General features: G+C 39.9%; 1 protein-coding gene across 1 annotated transcript; it reads right to left on the bottom strand.

Moving 5' to 3' along the window:
* Positions 1-1,314: 1,314 nt before the first annotated feature.
* On the bottom strand, positions 1,315-15,419 carry LOC140934627 (uncharacterized). Its single transcript, XM_073384222.1, has 4 exons — positions 14,588-15,419; positions 2,339-2,374; positions 1,430-1,486; positions 1,315-1,340 (listed from the first exon to the last, which is right to left on the bottom strand). The coding sequence occupies exons 1-4, from the start codon at positions 15,177-15,179 to the stop codon at positions 1,315-1,317; spliced, it is 711 nt and encodes a 236-aa protein (XP_073240323.1). The 5' UTR covers positions 15,180-15,419.
* Between the last annotated feature and the right edge of the window lie 2,263 nt (positions 15,420-17,682).

The following is a 17,682-nucleotide window of genomic DNA, read 5'->3' as shown; positions in this document are numbered from 1 at the left end:
ACAGTCAATGGCAAATTCTCCTGGGTGTAGTAAGTTTAATTTATTTATATTCTATTGTTTTACTTCACTTACCCTGTGCTCTCATTTTCTCGATTTCTTCTTCCAATGCTTTTATTCTTTCTTGATAAAGCTTGATCTGTTCTCTTTGTGTTATAACAACTAACTTTTCGTTTGATCTTGTTGCGTGCAGAGAGGAATCGGAGTTTCGTCTGGCTCTCTTTGGTGAAATTTCTTGATTTTCCTCTTGTATGACTGGGAACAAATTGTTGCGTAAATGAAGCTTAATGATAATGAAAGTGTGTAGCTTTTCACTCTTAAATTTTAAAATGTGTTACAATTAAATATGTTTTTGCCTCCTTTCAAAACTGACGTTATAATTCGAAACCATAACAACCCATTACCAGTAAATTATATCAGTTAAGTTTTCCGAAAAACAAACGAGTGGTTCATAGTGAATATTGATCATTGTAAATGGGCCCAACATTCTAGCGTGATCCAGCTCCCGCCCCTACTTCAAGCTCCGTCTCCGCCCAAAGGTTACAAGAGATGCACTTTAGTCGTTGTTTCTACAGCTATTTCGAGAAAGGTTGTCGGAAAAAATGTGCACGCGACAATCCCGAAAGGTAATATGGGATATGTTTAATACACTGTTCCTGACACTGTAGCTGTCGAACCTACTTTGTTGCTTTCCTTTAGCACTCGCAGACATACGTCCATGGCCTCTCCTGCCATTCTTTCAAATTTCTTTGAAAAACAGTGCACTCCCACAATACCTTTCGGGGTTGTCGCGTGCACTTTATCCGACAACCTTTCTCGAAATAGCTGTATACAAGTAACATTGCGTATCATAATTTATTCACCTTGTTGTTCAGCAATCAAAATACTCAACCAAGCGTTATTGTAATCTTGCTCATCAATGTACGCACTCAGTATTACTTCCTCTCCACCGGCCAGCTGTCTGATGTCATCCGTCACTAGAAACTCTTGCAGATTTCTCTGCAATGTGCCATCTTGATATCGCTCCCATAACGCCTTAAGAGCTTGCTTATTCTCTGCTTGAACTGTTAAGCACAGCGAACTTTCACTCAAAGCACGTAGATTGGTCGCTGCTGGAAGCACGGCCTCTTTGAAAGCATCAACGAATTCTCTGAGTGTAGCTCGGGCGCCTTGTTGGAGAATAATTCCCGTCCCAACCGCCACAGATATTCCACTTACCGAAGAAAATTTACAGAGTATCTTCATAGCTGTTGGAATCAATAGATTTATATGTATAAAAAAAAGATAATTGGGAAATTTGCACTTTATTGCGCTTTGCTACAGAATAACTGTAGTTCTATGATCTATGACAAAAAATAAATTAATAAATAAATAAATTACGCTACTTGGCTTGGCCATGCACACAGATACTCAATTTGATAATATTAGTTACCTCCAATTAATTGTTCCCAAGTCTGTTTAACTGTCGAGCAGACGGCCGTAGTAGGAGCTGAAATTTTAAAACAAAAAGAAGCAACTAAGCTCAACAAAGAAGCAATAAAATGCATGCTAATCTAGGCGTGTCTCCGTGGCGCGCCCCGTTCTCTCTCGCATACAAACCTTCCAAGCGCCTGCCACGCAGGGTAGTTCATCTAAAGACAAAGGTCACCCATGCGATGAGCGAGAAGAGTTCTGAGCAGGGTCTCAATATCGCTGATTCTTTTAGTTGCAAGACGATAAATTATCAAAATTACGTCTACTTACAGATTCTCTTCAGAAGAAAAGTGCTTGCAGTATAAACGAAGTATGCAACGAAAGTGTTAAGGAGTCACTCTTAGGGATCTTGTTGTGATGGGCGGGAAAATATCCAGCTTACAGAGGCAGAAGCAAAAACTATGATCCCACTATGCTCCGTTACGTCTGTCTTCAACAGTCAGACCCCAGTTGTTCGAAGGTTGGAATGTAATATCCAATAAATAAATCACTATCCGGTGTATAAGTGTCTCAAAAAATTAATTGCGTTATCCACTCTATGGATAGAGATTTATCCAGAGAATAGCACATCCACACTTTGACCAAATGAGACCTGAGGGCTAGGTTTGTCAAAAAAGCTGGATCCACCGATAAATCTCTATCCACTGGATAACTCAATTAATTTACAATAACAATTTATTGTACCCAAAGCACGATTTCTAATACTGGATAGTGTTTTTTCCTTTGGCTAGTGCTATCCATGAACAGACAGGTTCAAGTGTATAAATTTCATGGTGCAGATGACATACTGCTAGTCTCGCATCCCATTCAGGGGCCAGTAGTATACGCGCCAAATTGCTCTGCTCCCAGGCTAGTTCGGAACACTTACCTACTATCATCGCGTTTACAACATCACTTCTCCGATCTACAAATAAGGAACCAAAAGATCAGGAATGAACTGAACTATTTTATTTAGTTAATGTATGTTTCCTTAAAGAAAATTGAAGTATATACATCCAAAGTCCAAAGAAAATTAAAACAAGATGTGAGCCAGCTTATCAGATTATCCAACTAAATACTGTCGTATCTCTCATTACATACATATCACAGACAGGTTTTCTGATCCGAAAGCCATCAAACTACAAACAATCCCCATCCCAAATTCCATGATGCGGACACTGCTGATCTGGGAGTATAGTATTAAGGGGAGGGGTTCCAGAAACCCTTTTTTCTCCTAGTATGAACAGCACTATTGAGCGAGGCCTGTTGCTCTTTCACCTCCCTTTGACAGATAGAAGAATACGAATCCGAGGAAAAAACGGCCATAAATTGAGTGTTTTCCGTCACTCGACCTGTGTATTCTCTCTTGTGTATATAGTATACTTGAACTTTGAATAAAAATCATGCTTGAGTAGTTTACGAAATCAGGAGCCGATTCTGACGAAATAGAGTAGGAGCACCTCGTCCTAAAATTTCAGTCTTTTTGTACCCCCGAGTTATAACAGCGGGGAAAAGACCGGGGGAAAAGATGGGCTCAGTCTCCAGCCATCGGGTATCATCATGCATAAATTACTAAGTAAACACCATGAGGTCACGGACAAGAAACTAAACCGTCGGATGGTGAGTACGATTTAAACATTAAACTTGCAGTGTAATCCGAAGGTTCCAAATTCAGAAGAGTTGCCGCCGCGTTTAAAGGGTAGATATGCACCCTAGTATTTGCCTCTTTGGATAGTGGTTACACCAGTTACACTGGTCGCTAAACACTGTATTTTCACTGCATTTGAGTTTTCGCTAAACTCCAATGAAAAGCGACATTTTGGGAAAGTAAATGAACGAAAATTATAAAACTGTTATACAACATTTATGTATCCTATAAAGCGTCCAATGATTTTTTGAACGCTTGCGTGAAGTTAGCCTCCCCCGCAGGCGTTTAGCGTGAAGTCGGTGTTTGATTTGCATACAGGTTAGCGTCTGGTCACGCATCCATGATACGGTCTGGTTCCTTTCTCCGTCGCACAATATTTTAAACACTGTAACATTTGTTTCCGAAAAAAACTGAATATAACTAAATTTTACACCAGTATTTTATGTTAACTAAAGCTGTCATTCATTTGTGCATTTTAAGAGCCATTTTCTGAGAAAATCGAGAATCGCAAGACACTCGTCAAAAAATCGAATTTTTTATTATTTTGCCAAAACATCCCTTTTAGTGACCTTATTTAAGGAAAAATAGTTTTGGGTTCAAACGATTCATTTTAAAGGAGAAATTAAAAAAAGTTTAAAAAATCGATTTTATTCCTGTTTTTCGAACAAAACACGGCAGGATGCAATGGCAACTTCGAGAGAAGGGTGAACGCGTAAGAAACATTCCCTGACACTGAAACTTCACCGAATTATTATTTTGTTCTTACTCTTGAAAACCTTAGAAGAAAAATTGAAAAACAATGTCTTATATTTTTATAATCGACAAGTCTAAAGAGGTCATATTTGTGACGTTAGACATGCTAGAAAACGAAGGCCAACTTTGACTATTAAAAAAGGCCTCTGGTATATGCCGCTTGATCATAAAATCAATATAAAATGGAACCTTGGCTTTTGTACTAACTTACTGGAAAGTTTTAGCTCTGGAAATCAAATATCATCCTGACACCAAAGCAAGCGGTGAGAGCAATTGAATTGGGAAATTTATGCAAATTAGACGGCTTGCGGACGGTTGTCAAACTAAAAGAAAGGTTTTACATGAAAGGATTACTCACCATTGCTTGTAATACGTTTTTACGGCAAGGAAAGTTATTTCCAACTTCTGTTGCGTCGGTTTGAGTCACAAAATCCATAATTTTAAGCCAAAAGGTCCAAAAGACAAACGCACGTTTGCTCAGCGACTGCGCCAGAATCCGGCCGTGAATCGAAATGAAGTCACAACACGTCACTGCGGTCCTTTAGAAGCAAGAGTTGCAAGAGTTTTTACTTCAGTCAGGAGGCCAAAAGATTGAAAATTCATCGCAAACTAATGACTTCGATTTTGAAAACCTTTCATCACTTCAATCGTTCGCCGGCTGATAATAAACATCACACAAGATCGTATGACCTTTGGCGTGTGACCGGAAATCGGTCACACCCTCAAGTCACGTTAGCATACTGTCACGAATTTTAATACGATTTTTCACGTTTGCTTTCGACAAAAAATAGACTCATCGAAATAAAATCAGGCCTGCTTTATTTATTTATTTATTTTTTAATTTCTTTTATAGCCTGCAGAACTTGTTCCCCATGCATCGCGCGTATCTCGCGCCCCCAGTCCGCTTCGCAGTGCTAGCGTGAAAAGCGCAAAAAACTGAAATTGACTCCTGTTCTGCAGTTGATTTCTTTTATAGACACCTTCTAGGCATTGACAGGCTGTGAAAAAAGTGTATTTTTATTATTATTATTTTTTGAAGTGCTACATTATTTTCCTATAAATTTCAAACGTGACTGCTAAAAGACTGTTTGGAACCCATGGATGGAGAAAAGCTGTGCCGGAGAGAAGGTCAACCTCCCAGCCGAGCCAACTTTTGCGAGCGTTTATATGAGGAAAAAACTGACCACTTTGTCCGAGTCAACAGTGCTTGCGCATGCTGTCTTTGTCTAGCCTTGACCGTGTTGTCCCAACTACAATCGGCGACAAAATTGTTGAGACAAATAGGGTGACTTCGGAGAACAAACGAATCCGCACCCTCCCCTGTCCCCTCCATTCAAAGTTGGGGTGTTTGTTGTTTTCTATAGGTAGCTAGAACAAGGGCACAACATTGTACGGAGGGGATGGGGGAGGAACGCTATATTTCCTCCTTTTGAAGTTCATAAAACGTAAAAAAGCCTACTTTTGGGCGAAGTGTCTCAACTCATTTTGTCGCCGATTGTAGCTGGGCGAGCCAAAGTGGAGAAATATTAGCCGGGCTGGAAGGGTGAGGCCACCACTACCGGCTCAGTGGAGGGCTGACTTCCGGAAGCCCTCAACTCCGCCCACTACTGGTAGTAAGGCGTCTATCCGAACCAACCTTTTGTTTCTCATGTAAATGGTTTACCAAGTTTTGTAAGGAAATGGAGGAAAAGTTGGCTCGCCCAGGGTAGCTTGGGAGGTGAGTAAACACCAGATAACCCCAATAATAAGCACAAACTTTGATTGTCAGTTAGATGTCTACTATTTTAAGTAAGCGACCTGCATGTGATTGTCGCATCCATGCCCCCTTCCAGATCCCCTTTATTATCGGTAAGCCTCTGATAGGTCAAAGTAATACAGTCGTACCTCCAGTAAGCGACCACCAAAAATGCAAAGACTTAGTGGTCCCTAACGGGAGGTGGTCGTTTAGAAGAATCGGACCACATGGGGTCTATTCCGAGAAGAGGTCCAGGCACATTCTATTAAATGGCGGTGTAACAAATTCCTGGCAAAATATTATCTTTTACCTCTTTTGACAAATACAGCTTTTAAATCATGCTCAATTTAAAGAGGGATTCAGGTGAGTGAGATATAGAATAGTCTAGAATCACAACATAATCTTCACTTTGTTGGCTACATCTACTAAGTTAGGATACGTGTAGTTCCACGATGTCGCTAAAGGTCTTCATATTTTCTAAGGAACATAGTGCACACAGCAAAAATAGAGAGCAGAGAATGCGTCAACTGGTCGCTTATGGAAAACAATTAACCGTGACGCCCAAAAAGTGGTCGCAGTCACTTACAGAAGGTGGTCGTTTACTGGAAGTTCCAACTGTAAGGCTTTGACTGGGAAAATTTGGTCTTTTGGATTGGCAGTCGCACATGGAGGTTGGACTGTGTAAGCCACCATCACCTCACTGTGAGTGACGAGAGCCAGGAAAGTATAGTATACACTCCCTTAGGATACACAGAATCGTTGTTTTGAGGTCCCGTTTAGCGAAATGGATCATTCAAGGGAGGTGTTGAAGTCCCATAGTGAAATTTATAAGGTTTATGGGTTTTTAGTGCAAGACGAAACACAATACTTAGGGCCCTGTTGTTCAAACGTTTAACAACAGGAAATCACTATCAAGCGAATAAGAAGAAGCAGGGTGAAAGCGTTAGTCCCGGGGGGCGTTAGTCAACTTTTCGAACATACAGCCCCTCAGTCACTCTCCTCCGCAGACTTACCCTGGGCGACCAGGATAGGGGAATATATAATACTCGACCTTCCTTGCATCATCGCGAGAGCCTATAGCCTTCACTTTCTTTTGGCTCGTCCTACAATCCTACCCAACGTTCGTGGGACAGGAAGGTCTGCTTGCGAGGCTTGGGAATCTAGGGAGACTATGGTAGCATGGTGCAAATAGCCGGGAGGAGCTACTTTGTCCACACGAACCAAGAGGATTGGGTCTGCTAGAAGAAATTAGGTGTAGCTTTCTGTGATAAGTAATATTCCAACAGTATAGGATCATAGTTTGAAGCCATTTCACAATCACTAGTTTCCTTGCACCTCTACCGGCGAGTTGTGGACAAAAGCAGCTGATAGCTGTATGCGAACCTTTTTTCCACAAAATGGTTTCTGGGTTTTCGCATTCGACAGTGTCATGTATTGATTTTTTTTAATCTTAGTCGAGGTCTTTTTAATTATGTACTGTCTATCTGACTGACTGTTTCTTTGTGTTTTTTTTTTTCTGGTAATAACAGGTTTCATAATTTGGTCGTGGTTGGGGTTATAGGCTCCTGATCGTGAGCAAATAGCGAAAAAATCAACAAGCAAAACCAAAAGTAAACTGTAGCGTTGAATCCGTTGGCCACGGAGAATTGGTATTATTCTGCAAGTTCTTTACTACAGCAAGAGAGTATACTCCCTTGACTATGGGACATTGGGCCGGGGGAACTTAGTATTTTGACCCGGCATAGGGGAGGAGGGGAGGGGGAGGGGGTACTCTGGCCAGATTCCAAGTCACGGGGATGATCGAAGTATGTTTTTTTCTTAGTTTGAAAATATTTTGAACAAATTTTTTTTTTTAGCTGTGGCTTTACTTAAGTATTCAAAATATTCGTTCTCTTTTGGTCTTAATTTTCGCTTCCACGGATCACTCACGACACTTGGAATCCGAGGTACCCCTCCTGTTTAGTACTTCGAAGACAAAAAAGCTGTTTCAAAGTCTAGTAGGTAAATAAAAGAAAAATAAATATGCATGGCTGTTTCTACTGCGATGAGAGGATTTCTTGTCAAAAAATGTGAAAACTGTATTAAAATTGCTGACAACAGCTACGAAAATTTCGTGACAGCATGATGACGTGACTAAAGCGTGTGACCAATTTCCGGTCACACCAAAGGTCATACGATCTTATGCGATGTTTATTATCAGCCGACGAACGATTGAAGTGATGAAAGGTTTTCAAAATCGAAGTCATTAGTTTGCGATGAATTTTTATTCCTTTTGCCTCCTGACTGAAGTAAAAACTCTTGTAACTCTTGCTTCGACGTGTTGTGACTTTATTTCGATTCACGGCCGGATTCGGACGCAGTTGCTGAGCAAACGTACGTTTGTCTTTTGGCTAAAAATTATATATTTTGTGACTCAAAACGACGCAAAAGAAGTTGGAAATAACTTTCCTTGCCGTGAAAACGTGTTACAAGCAATGGTGAGTAATCCTTTCATGTAAAACCTTTCTTTTAGTTTGACAACCGTCCGCAAGCCGTCTAATTTGCATAAATTTCCCAATTCAATTGCTCTCACCGCTTGCTTTGGTGTCAGGATGATATTTGATTTCCAGAGCTAAAACTTTCCAGTAAGTTAGTACAAAAGCCAAGGTTCCATTTTATATTGATTTTATGATCAAGCGGCATATACCAGAGGCCTTTTTTAATAGTCAAAGTTGGCCTTCATTTTCTAGCACGTCTAACGTCACAAATATGACCTCTTTACACTTGTCGATTATAAAAATATAAGACATTGTTTTTCAATTTTTCTTCTAAGGTTTTCAAGAGTAAGAACAAAATAATAATTCGGTGAAGTTTCAGTGTCAGGGAATGTTTCTTACGCGTTCACCCTTCTCTCGAAGTTGCCATTGCATCCTGCCGTGTTTTGTGCGAAAAACGAGCATAAAATCGATTTTTCAAACTTTTCCTAATTTCTCCTTTAAAATGAATCGTTTGAACCCAAAACTATTTTTCCTTAAATAAGGTCACTAAAAGGGATGTTTTGGCAAAATAAAAAAAAAATCGATTTTTTGACGAGTGTCTTGCGATTCTCGATTTTCTCAGATAATGGCTCTTAAGCCATGGGACTCGTATTAAACTAGGCATAAATAAGCACAGTTTACGCATAGTCCGCTTTTATTATACATGCAAACCCGTCTGAGTCAGAATCCCACTAAGGTTGGTAACGTTACCTTGCATATAGGGGCACGTTACATATAGGGGCGACTCGCATATAGGGGCGAGATATCAGTCACAAGTGCGTGAATGAAAGGAGTTATGTCACGTTAATTGCGATCTTTTAAAAAAGGGTAAAACTTGTCTTCACATCAATTGAATTCCAAAAATAATTTTCCAGTTCTTTTATTTATGACTATATTTAGGCGCATTGAAACTGATTTCTGTTGTTTTTTGCAACGGACGCCAAGGATGGACGTATTGAAAATTTATAAGGCTGGGCCTTTGATTTTTTGCGAGGTTTAGACATTCCTGTTGAAATCACCAAAAAAAAAAAAATGATTATGTTCAGTTCTTTCTGATTAAATGTCTTTGCTACCTTTTTCATACTGAACTCTACAGGAAAATGATGTGTCAAAGCACTAAGAGTAAAGGCTTCAGTGAAGAATTGACCTTGAAAACATTTTAGCCTTTAAAACGAGCGTGGGAATTTCATTTCAGTTTTTCTTGTAGATCGAACTCACGTCCACCAGTATCGCAATAATGCAAAATGATAAAAATAGTAGCGAATAGTGAGAATGCACAAAAAAGACGCATACATATACATGTCATAATTTTTTTTTCAATCCATTTACACTTGTTCTAATTTTATCTATCCGTCTTTTTGACGGTCGAGAGTATGGTCAACGGCAACATAATTTCCCAATTAGTTTCTTTATTATTTAAGTAAAGGTCAAGATATCATATATATCATAGCACTATCCTTTTGCTTTGCGACTGTTTTTCCATCTTAGTTACAATGTTTAACTATATTTCGGTGAGTTCTGTAATACGATATTTTGGCGTCACCACGCGAATATAAAAGCGCGGCTAGCGTCCCTTTTTACTTAGTTACTTGGAGAAGTGCACACTTGAGATGTAGTTCTTACAGTTGTCGAATCAAACCAAGAGAGAGTAACTCTTACTGAAGCAGGACCGATAGGTAAGTAAGTTTTTGTTGTTGTTCTATTTTGTAGTGGTTTTCCGTAAGTAGTTCTTATGCACGGATATCACGCCTACCTTTCTACTTGCTTAGTAATTACCTGACCGAATAGAACAGCAGATTAAATGATGAGAGGTCAAACGCCTTACAAAGTTAGCCTAGAGAGCAGTGGGATCTAATTTACTGCGTGGGAGTAAATGTTATATTATTTCTACTGTTGGAACTGAACTGTGCGAATAGCGTTTTCCCTTGTTTGAAGGCGGGGCTCTAAGAACCCATACCTACAACCAGCGATCTTGCGTTCGGGAAAAAAAAAAATCTATGTATTAATATATTCTATATGTATATAGAGACGTTTGCAGTCAGGAATTCCCCTTTCTTTACTCGTGCTTGCCACCGAAACCAACGATATCCTATCAATTTCAGGAATAACCCCTTTTAACCCCCAACCTATTTACTTTTCTAAATACACTGTGTAACTTTCCTTTTCTTGGTTCTGTAATGCGATATTTCGGCGTCAGCACGCGAATATATAAACGCTCCCGGCGTTCTTTTTGCTAGAGCTGCTAAGATTTTTCGCGTCCCCTTCTTATCTATGATGTAATTTCGAATTGGCCACTTGACCTTTGAAGTGTGTGTGTGCTTACCACTCGATCCTGTCCTATACGACCACGTAAATTATATATTGTTGTACGTGCAGGGTGTCAAGCGAGATCTATATTTCTATTTCATCCTATGAAATCGTATTTTGTCAGACCTCTCCTATAAAAGTCCTATAAATTGAGCAAATTGCTATATTTTCCCATATTTTAATTTCGGGTCACACGGGTGAAAGACTGATCCCGGGCTTGACAGGGAAAGATTGCATACTGCGAGCTTTGTTTTTGACAGTAACAAGTCTTTGGCCTCACAAAGTTAAGGTTATAGGGGTGAAATCTATTCGTCCAGATGGAAAATGGTCCTGATTTCTGACAAGGCCAAGGACTTAGTTCAATATTGTTTTGGAGGGGGGTCTCTATGTCTCCTTTCCAACCGCTGGTTTGCATCCGGGATCTTAAATAAATCGACAGTGTGAGTCAAGAAAAGTTGCGTGTGACTATTTATGTGGAGAAAGCGAGAGTTTTATGGAGTACCGTAAAATTCCGAAAATAAGCCCCTCCATTTATAAGCCCCCCAGAATCGTAAAGCAAAAAACCCTCCGTTCAATCGCCCCTCGGAATATAAGCCCCCCGGGCGGCTTGTACTTGGAATTTGCCGTCGAATACAAAGGAAAACAAAGCAAAAATGGTAAACATAAGCCCCCCCCGCCCAAAATAAGCCCCTCAAAAAAAAAAAAATATATATATATATATATATACAGTCGACTCCCGATAACTCAAACCTTCAAGGGAAATCGAGAAAGGTTCGAGTTATTGGGAGTTCGAGTTATCGAGAGTTCGAAGAAAATAGCCGAGAGTTTGGTAAAAAACAGTTTTTACTGCACAGTGAACATTTTAATCACATTTAATTGTAAAATTAATTAATTTAATTAATCACATTTAATTGTAAAAATGTCAAGTGAAATTAAAAGATACTTCTAGATTATAAAACAGAACGTAACGTAACAAAACATAGCCTAAATAGAGCATGCCCTCTACTGTTTTGAGAAGAAAAGGTGCTTCATGTTAGCCTGTGACAATCAACATCAGCCTCCACTAGTAAACTATACTCCTACAACACGTCAATAGGAAATCCAAAATTTAATGTTTCGGCAGCCCGTAGCCGGCTTTTTTCCCGACTTTTTAAGGGCTCAAAACATGGTTCGAGTTATCGAGGGTAAAATTATATAGAAAATGACCTGAGGGGAAACGAAAATTGGTTCGAGTTAGCGGGAGTTCGAGTTATCGAGGATTCGAGTTACCGAGGGTACATTTACAGTGAATGTATGACGGAAATCCAGGGGAAATCGATTTTGGTTCGAGTTAGCGCGAGATTCGAGTTAGCGAGGGTTCCAGTGATCGGGAGTCGACTGTATATGTATATATATATATATAGATATAGATATATATTATATAAAAAAATATATAAGCTTCTGGGCTTATTTTCGGAATTGTACGGTAATTTGACGATATTATGAGTGTATAATTTTCGTGAGTGGTTAGTGTTATTGATTTTGTCTTAGAAAGCTTATTCTGTGCTCAAGAAGGAAGAGGAGAAAAAAAACTGTTGAGTTTTAAAAAGGCCGTTTCGCACATTGAACGCATGAATAAAGATGATTGCCTTGAGGTAGAGGAAATTGAAAGATGTACTGCTTTTCTGGGTGTGGCTTTGTCCAGTGGTATAGGAGATGTTTTAGATTGCTTCATAGTAATATTTCCTGGTGCTTTCGAGTATGATGAACGACTTCTGTCTAGTGTGATTCATGAAATGGCTCACGTTTTGGATTCAGCGACTGAAACAACTTTTCATCCAGAACAATGAAAAGGTTGGCAGATCCCTCCTGCGACACTTGTAATTGAAGGAAGCACAAAGACGAGAAGACGAAAAAGAACAAAGACACCAACCAAGTACAGAAAAAATGAGAAAGCAAAGACAGTCAAAAAAAAAAGGAGAAGACATGGAAGACGAATAAGAGGAGGAGTAGGCGAAGGAAAAAGAGGAAGGAAGAGCAGGGGAACGATTAAGCGGGTAGCGAGACTAATGTCATCGATTGTCTCGTCAGTAAAGGGAAGGACCGCCAGCCTGTAGATAGAACATGAACTGATGAAGCGCACTTTACTACAAACGACGGTTTTCACAATATCTCTGACTTCTCTGTGGCTTTCCGACATCCGTATCTAAAAACAATCAAATTCTACTATCCAGATTAAGTGAACAATATTACGTAATTAAACAACAATGAGAAACCAATTAACTTTTTCCACGAATACATGATATCTTCCAAAGAGAAAACGTCGCCATAGTAACATACTAAACAGCTCTTGAAGTGATTGAGTATATCATTGGCTTTTTATATACCGTATTTATTCGATTAAACGCAGTTATTAGAATTTTTACCTTTTCCAATGCGGCGCTTATTCAAGGGCGGCGTTTATCGGGAAATCACTTTTTTAAATCACTGGCAACAGTTATTGTAAATTGTTTGTTAATATTATGTACTTTAAAGGTTCCCATGTGTCTCTCATTTTGCTGAGATAGAATCGTAAATGTCTCGATGGTGTGGCGTTTGTTCTAGGGAGGGGGCGTTTATTCTTAATTTTGCCCGCATATGCGGCCCTTGATCGAGGGCGGCGTTTAATCAAATAAATATGGTAATAAATAGAACATTGCATGGCCGCACTGACATGAAAGGTTTCGCGTTCTCCCATTTTAATTTAACTATAGTGAACCCAATTCCGATTCCCATCTTCAAGGGGCCATATCATTAAACAAACAGCCAAAGCTGTTCGCATTGCTATATAGTCACAATCTAAAAAGTACTTACTAGGCACAGGTAATTGATAAAATATGTATTTGCAAGGTTTTCCTACTCTTTGTGTGTATTTCAGTGCATCCACTTTCAAACGGGCGGGAAATTTCCTCGTTCTTCTGTAAATTCGCCCCTATATGTAAGGCGCCCCTATATGCAAGGATGTTTGGTAATCCTTTGTATCAACACAAGAAGGCCTTTACATTACTGATAAAATAGATATTTTAAATAGTTTTATACTCTTTGTGTGTATTTCAGTGCATCCACTTTCAAGTGGGCGGGATATGTCCTCGTACTTCTGTAAATTCGCCCCTATATGTAAGGCGCCCCTATATACAGGGATGTTTGGTAACCTTTTGTATCAACACAAGAAGGCCTTTACATTACGAATAAAAAATATATTTTCAATGGTTTTATACTCTTTGTGTGTATTCCAGTGCATCCACTTTCAAACGGGCGGGATATTTCCTCGTTCTTCTGTAAATTCGCCCCTATATGTAAGGCGCCCCTATATGCAATGATGTTTGGTAATCTTTTGTATCAACACAAGAAGGCCTTTAGATTACCGATAAAATAGATATTTTAAATGGTTTTATACTCTTTGTGTGTATTTCAGTGCATTCCCTTTAAAACGGGCGAGATATTTCCTCGTACTTCTGTAAATCGCCCCTATATGTAAGGCGCCCCTATATGCAGGGATGTTTGGTAACCTTTTGTATCAACACACGAAGGCCTTTAGATTACCGATAAAATAGATATTTTAAATGGTTTTATACTCTTCGTTTGCATTTCAGTGCATCCACTTTCCAACAGGCGGGATATTTCTTCGTACTTCTGTAAATTCGCCCCTATATGTAAGGCACCCGTATGTGCAAGGTTGTTTGGTAAATTTGCCCTACGCGCGAATAAGAACTGCCGATGTACGGAGCTGGAAAAATGAAGTTTCTAACCTGCCGTTTTCTATGTTCATTAATTAATGTATGGAACTTTCTATAAATGGCGAAGAGATTTTTTTTAAAAAAGTAACGATGGTGAGTCTCCTTCGCCACAGACGCTCCTTTTACGTGAATATCATAACATCGGTTTCAATATACTCTACTCAGTTGAGTGCGTGACTATAACTGTCAACTCGCCCCTATATGCGAGTCGCCCCTATATGTAACGTGCCCCTATATGCAAGGTAACGTTACCAACCACGGTCCAGAATCCTGGCTGATTAATGAATAAATTATAGGGTCTATAAGAAGGATGAGTTGTATTAACTATGCAACACATTCAATGTGCGTGTTACTAAACTGATGATAGCTTGAAGAACAATATAACATGTAAAAGTATTTGTATACTGGCCGGGGAGAATCGTACCTTTCCTTCTCTCTGCTTTCTCTTCCTCTTCCCACTTCTTTTCAAACTCTGTTAACAAATCTAACAGTTCCTGCTGTCCTGTCTCGTTTAAGATCTTCCTCAGAACCGTAAGTCGCGCGACTCCCAGGCGGTTCTTTTTCTGTAGTTCTTTAACCAATGAACGAACGTCTTTAATGTCGTCCTTAGCATCGTCTGCGACGTGATCCTCGCACAGTGACAACAGTTGATCCAAGTTATCGAGCTCGTCGAGTTTAGGAATAATCGTTTCTAAAATAGTGTTGAAATCTTTTCTTTGTCTCACGAATTTATCAATTTCGTCGACAAGAAACCATTCTTTTACTCCCTTTAAAAGATCTCTCAGTATCTCGAGGTTATCAAGTCCAAGATTGTCACTTTCTTCCAAATCTGAAAAGAGCTTCATTACGGTTACGGCAGTGTTGTCCCCTGGATTCGCCTGGATGTTGAATGATTCACTGTTTTCAGAGATTAATCCTTCACTGCTAGAAGCGTTGAGAATCTGATTTATCTTCTTTAAATCGGTAAGCTCTTGGCTAACTCTATAGAGTAAGCCTCGGTAGCCTATTGAAGACATTTTGAATTGATAAACTCGCTCGATTAAGCTCCTTCTGCACGGAAGTTCTGTTCCCGGGGGGGGGACTATAATTAAGGCACTGTGTACTGAGAAAAGCGATGATGGCTAACTTTTGAAGAAAAATGAAACCTATTAATTTATATTAGACCTTTACTTCGAACCACATCTTTTAGACTTCTTTCCAAAAGGTCTAGTGAGGGAACGTTCCTGTAATTAAACAAAATAGCACGAGAATTTACTTACTTTTGTCGGCCCTAACCCCCTCCCCTCCCTCCCGACCCTTCGCGAAACTATTTAGTGCTCGAGGTATCCATTGACGCCGTTACGTCGACGTCACGCTTAACAGCAACCTCCTCCCCAGGGGCATCTCGGTTTTCAAATACATGCCTTTAGCCGCATCGACTTTATATGGCTTACCGACGTATCAGATTCAGAAACTGCAGAATCCAAAACTCTGATGCGCGCCTTGTATTCGAAGAAAGAAAATTTTTTCATATTACACCAGTGCTAAGAGCCCCTCCACCACATTTCCATACCTTTGAGGCTCCTTCACCACCACCTCCACATTTCTATCTCTTTCCTCCTCTAACACCACATTTCTACTGTTTTCTATCCAACACCACCTTCACCACATTTCATTGTTTCCCCTCACACATGTACACACACACTATCAGCACATTTCTATTGTTTTCCATCCACCACCTCCACCAAATTTCGTTTGTTTTCCCTGCACCACCACCTCCACCACAATTCTATTGTTTTCCGTCCACTATCATCACCATCACCTCATTTCTGTTGTTTTCATCCACAACCGCCAACACACTTCTATGGTTTCTCAACCGCTACACTCACCACATTTCTATTGTTTCCCTGCACCACTACCTCCACCACATTCCTAATTGTTTTCCATCCACCACCACGACCACCTTTCTGTTGTTTTTCCTGCACCACCTCCATCACATTTCTATTGTTTTGCTCTCCCCCCTCCATCAATACCAGATTTCAAAAGTTTTCCCCTCCTGCACCACCACCCTCTAATTTTTATGTTTTCTCTATTTCCATGTTACCGTAAAATTCCGAAAATAAGCCCCTCTATGTACAAGCCCCTCCAAATATAAGCCACCCCCCCCCCCAGTCCGGTAACGCAAAAAGCTCTCCGTTAAATCGCCCCTCCTAATATAAACCCCCCCGGGGGCTTGTACTTGGAAAATTGTGCTCAAATACAAAGTAAAAACGGTAAATTTACTTCCAACTATATGGCTAGCCCAATCGATTTTGAAACGCAAATTTCACTCCGTAGATAAGCCCCTCCGAATATAAGCCCCTCAAAAAATAAGCCCCCCCCAAAAGGGCCTTTGAAAAGATATAAGCCCCGGGGCTTATTTTCAGAATTTTACGGTAACTCATCAAAATGAAGAGAAAAATAGATTTGGTCAAAGAAGAGCACGAGAGTGAAAAAAAAGAAAAGGAAAGTTTCATGATGAAAGGTAGGAAGAAGAACCAAGAGTAGATGTTTTGAGTAATCTTTGCCAACCGTTGTCGAAAAAGCGTGCTTCTGTGTTGCTGCATAGTTTGGTCGCTTGTAGGGATATTCTGTTCAGGACTTCCCGCGAACAATTACTTCGAGATAATACGCATAAAACATTGACCACAAGAACCTACCCCCACCCCCTCGGAAACTGCCTCCTTTGCCCCCCATCCGCTCAGAATTTCCGTTGCCCTTTGTAGGGGGTATGAATATTTTCTGAAACTACACATTTCCAAACAACTGGAACTTAAAACTAAGAAAGGATGCCATACATTATTCCTGTTATTTGAAATAACAGGAAAAGAAAAGAAAAAAAGACGACAACACAAGCCTGAACATAACTAACAAAAAAAGACTACACAACGAAGATGGTAAAAGGAAGCAGCCGTCCTGCCGGGCAACTTAAACAACTTGACAATCAAAGCATAGAAGCTTCAACTCATCGGTTGCAAAGTTGAAAGTTACTTAACTTTTCATCCAAAATTACGTTAACTGCGGTCACATTGCAGGGACCGATAGCCCTCATTATCTCTCGTAAAGTTACGCGATATGGGAAATTGAGAAACATTTAATGAAATATATTGACTTTATTGACACTACATTATAAATAGGTAAAAATTTCGTGTCTCACGCAACATGACCACAAAAAAGCATGACCATACAATTTAATTTTGTCCGTCCGTCAATAAAATGCAGACCGAACTTGCCGACCGTACTTAGTGCCACTCGGGTCCAAAACCACAGGCAGCCCATCTCCAATGACTCTAAAACCGGTTTCAATAAATATCAAGCACGTCCATTTTCAATAATTCTAATCCAGTTAAATAATCAGCTAGACTAATTCGTTATTGGTCATTTACAGGGACTATGTAAATGTGAAGCCAGCCACAGTGTAAGTGTTGTAGACTTTCTCCATGGACACGATGTAAGCCGCAGTCCTGATGTCCAGTCCAAGGTTGTACTCTTCAGCACAGC

Source organism: Porites lutea, chromosome 4 (assembly GCF_958299795.1).
Source record: "Porites lutea chromosome 4, jaPorLute2.1, whole genome shotgun sequence".
NCBI classification, from domain to species: Eukaryota; Metazoa; Cnidaria; class Anthozoa; order Scleractinia; family Poritidae; genus Porites; species Porites lutea.
Note: the sequence above shows the minus strand (reverse complement) of the source record. Positions and strands in the feature narration are given on the sequence as shown.

What these genes read in the sequence shown, in the direction of transcription:
- LOC140934627 (XM_073384222.1), bottom strand. Translation starts at nt 15,179, where the DNA reads ATGTCTTCAATAGGCTACCGAGGCTTACTCTATAGAGTTAGCCAAGAG. An exon ending in TGTAAACGCGATGATAGTAG is followed by an intron (nt 1,487 to 2,338) that starts GTAAGTGTTCCG and finishes TTAAAATTTCAG; the next exon opens with CTCCTACTACGGCCGTCTGC. An exon ending in TTGGGAACAATTAATTGGAG is followed by an intron (nt 1,341 to 1,429) that starts GTAACTAATATT and finishes TTTTTGTCATAG; the next exon opens with ATCATAGAACTACAGTTATT.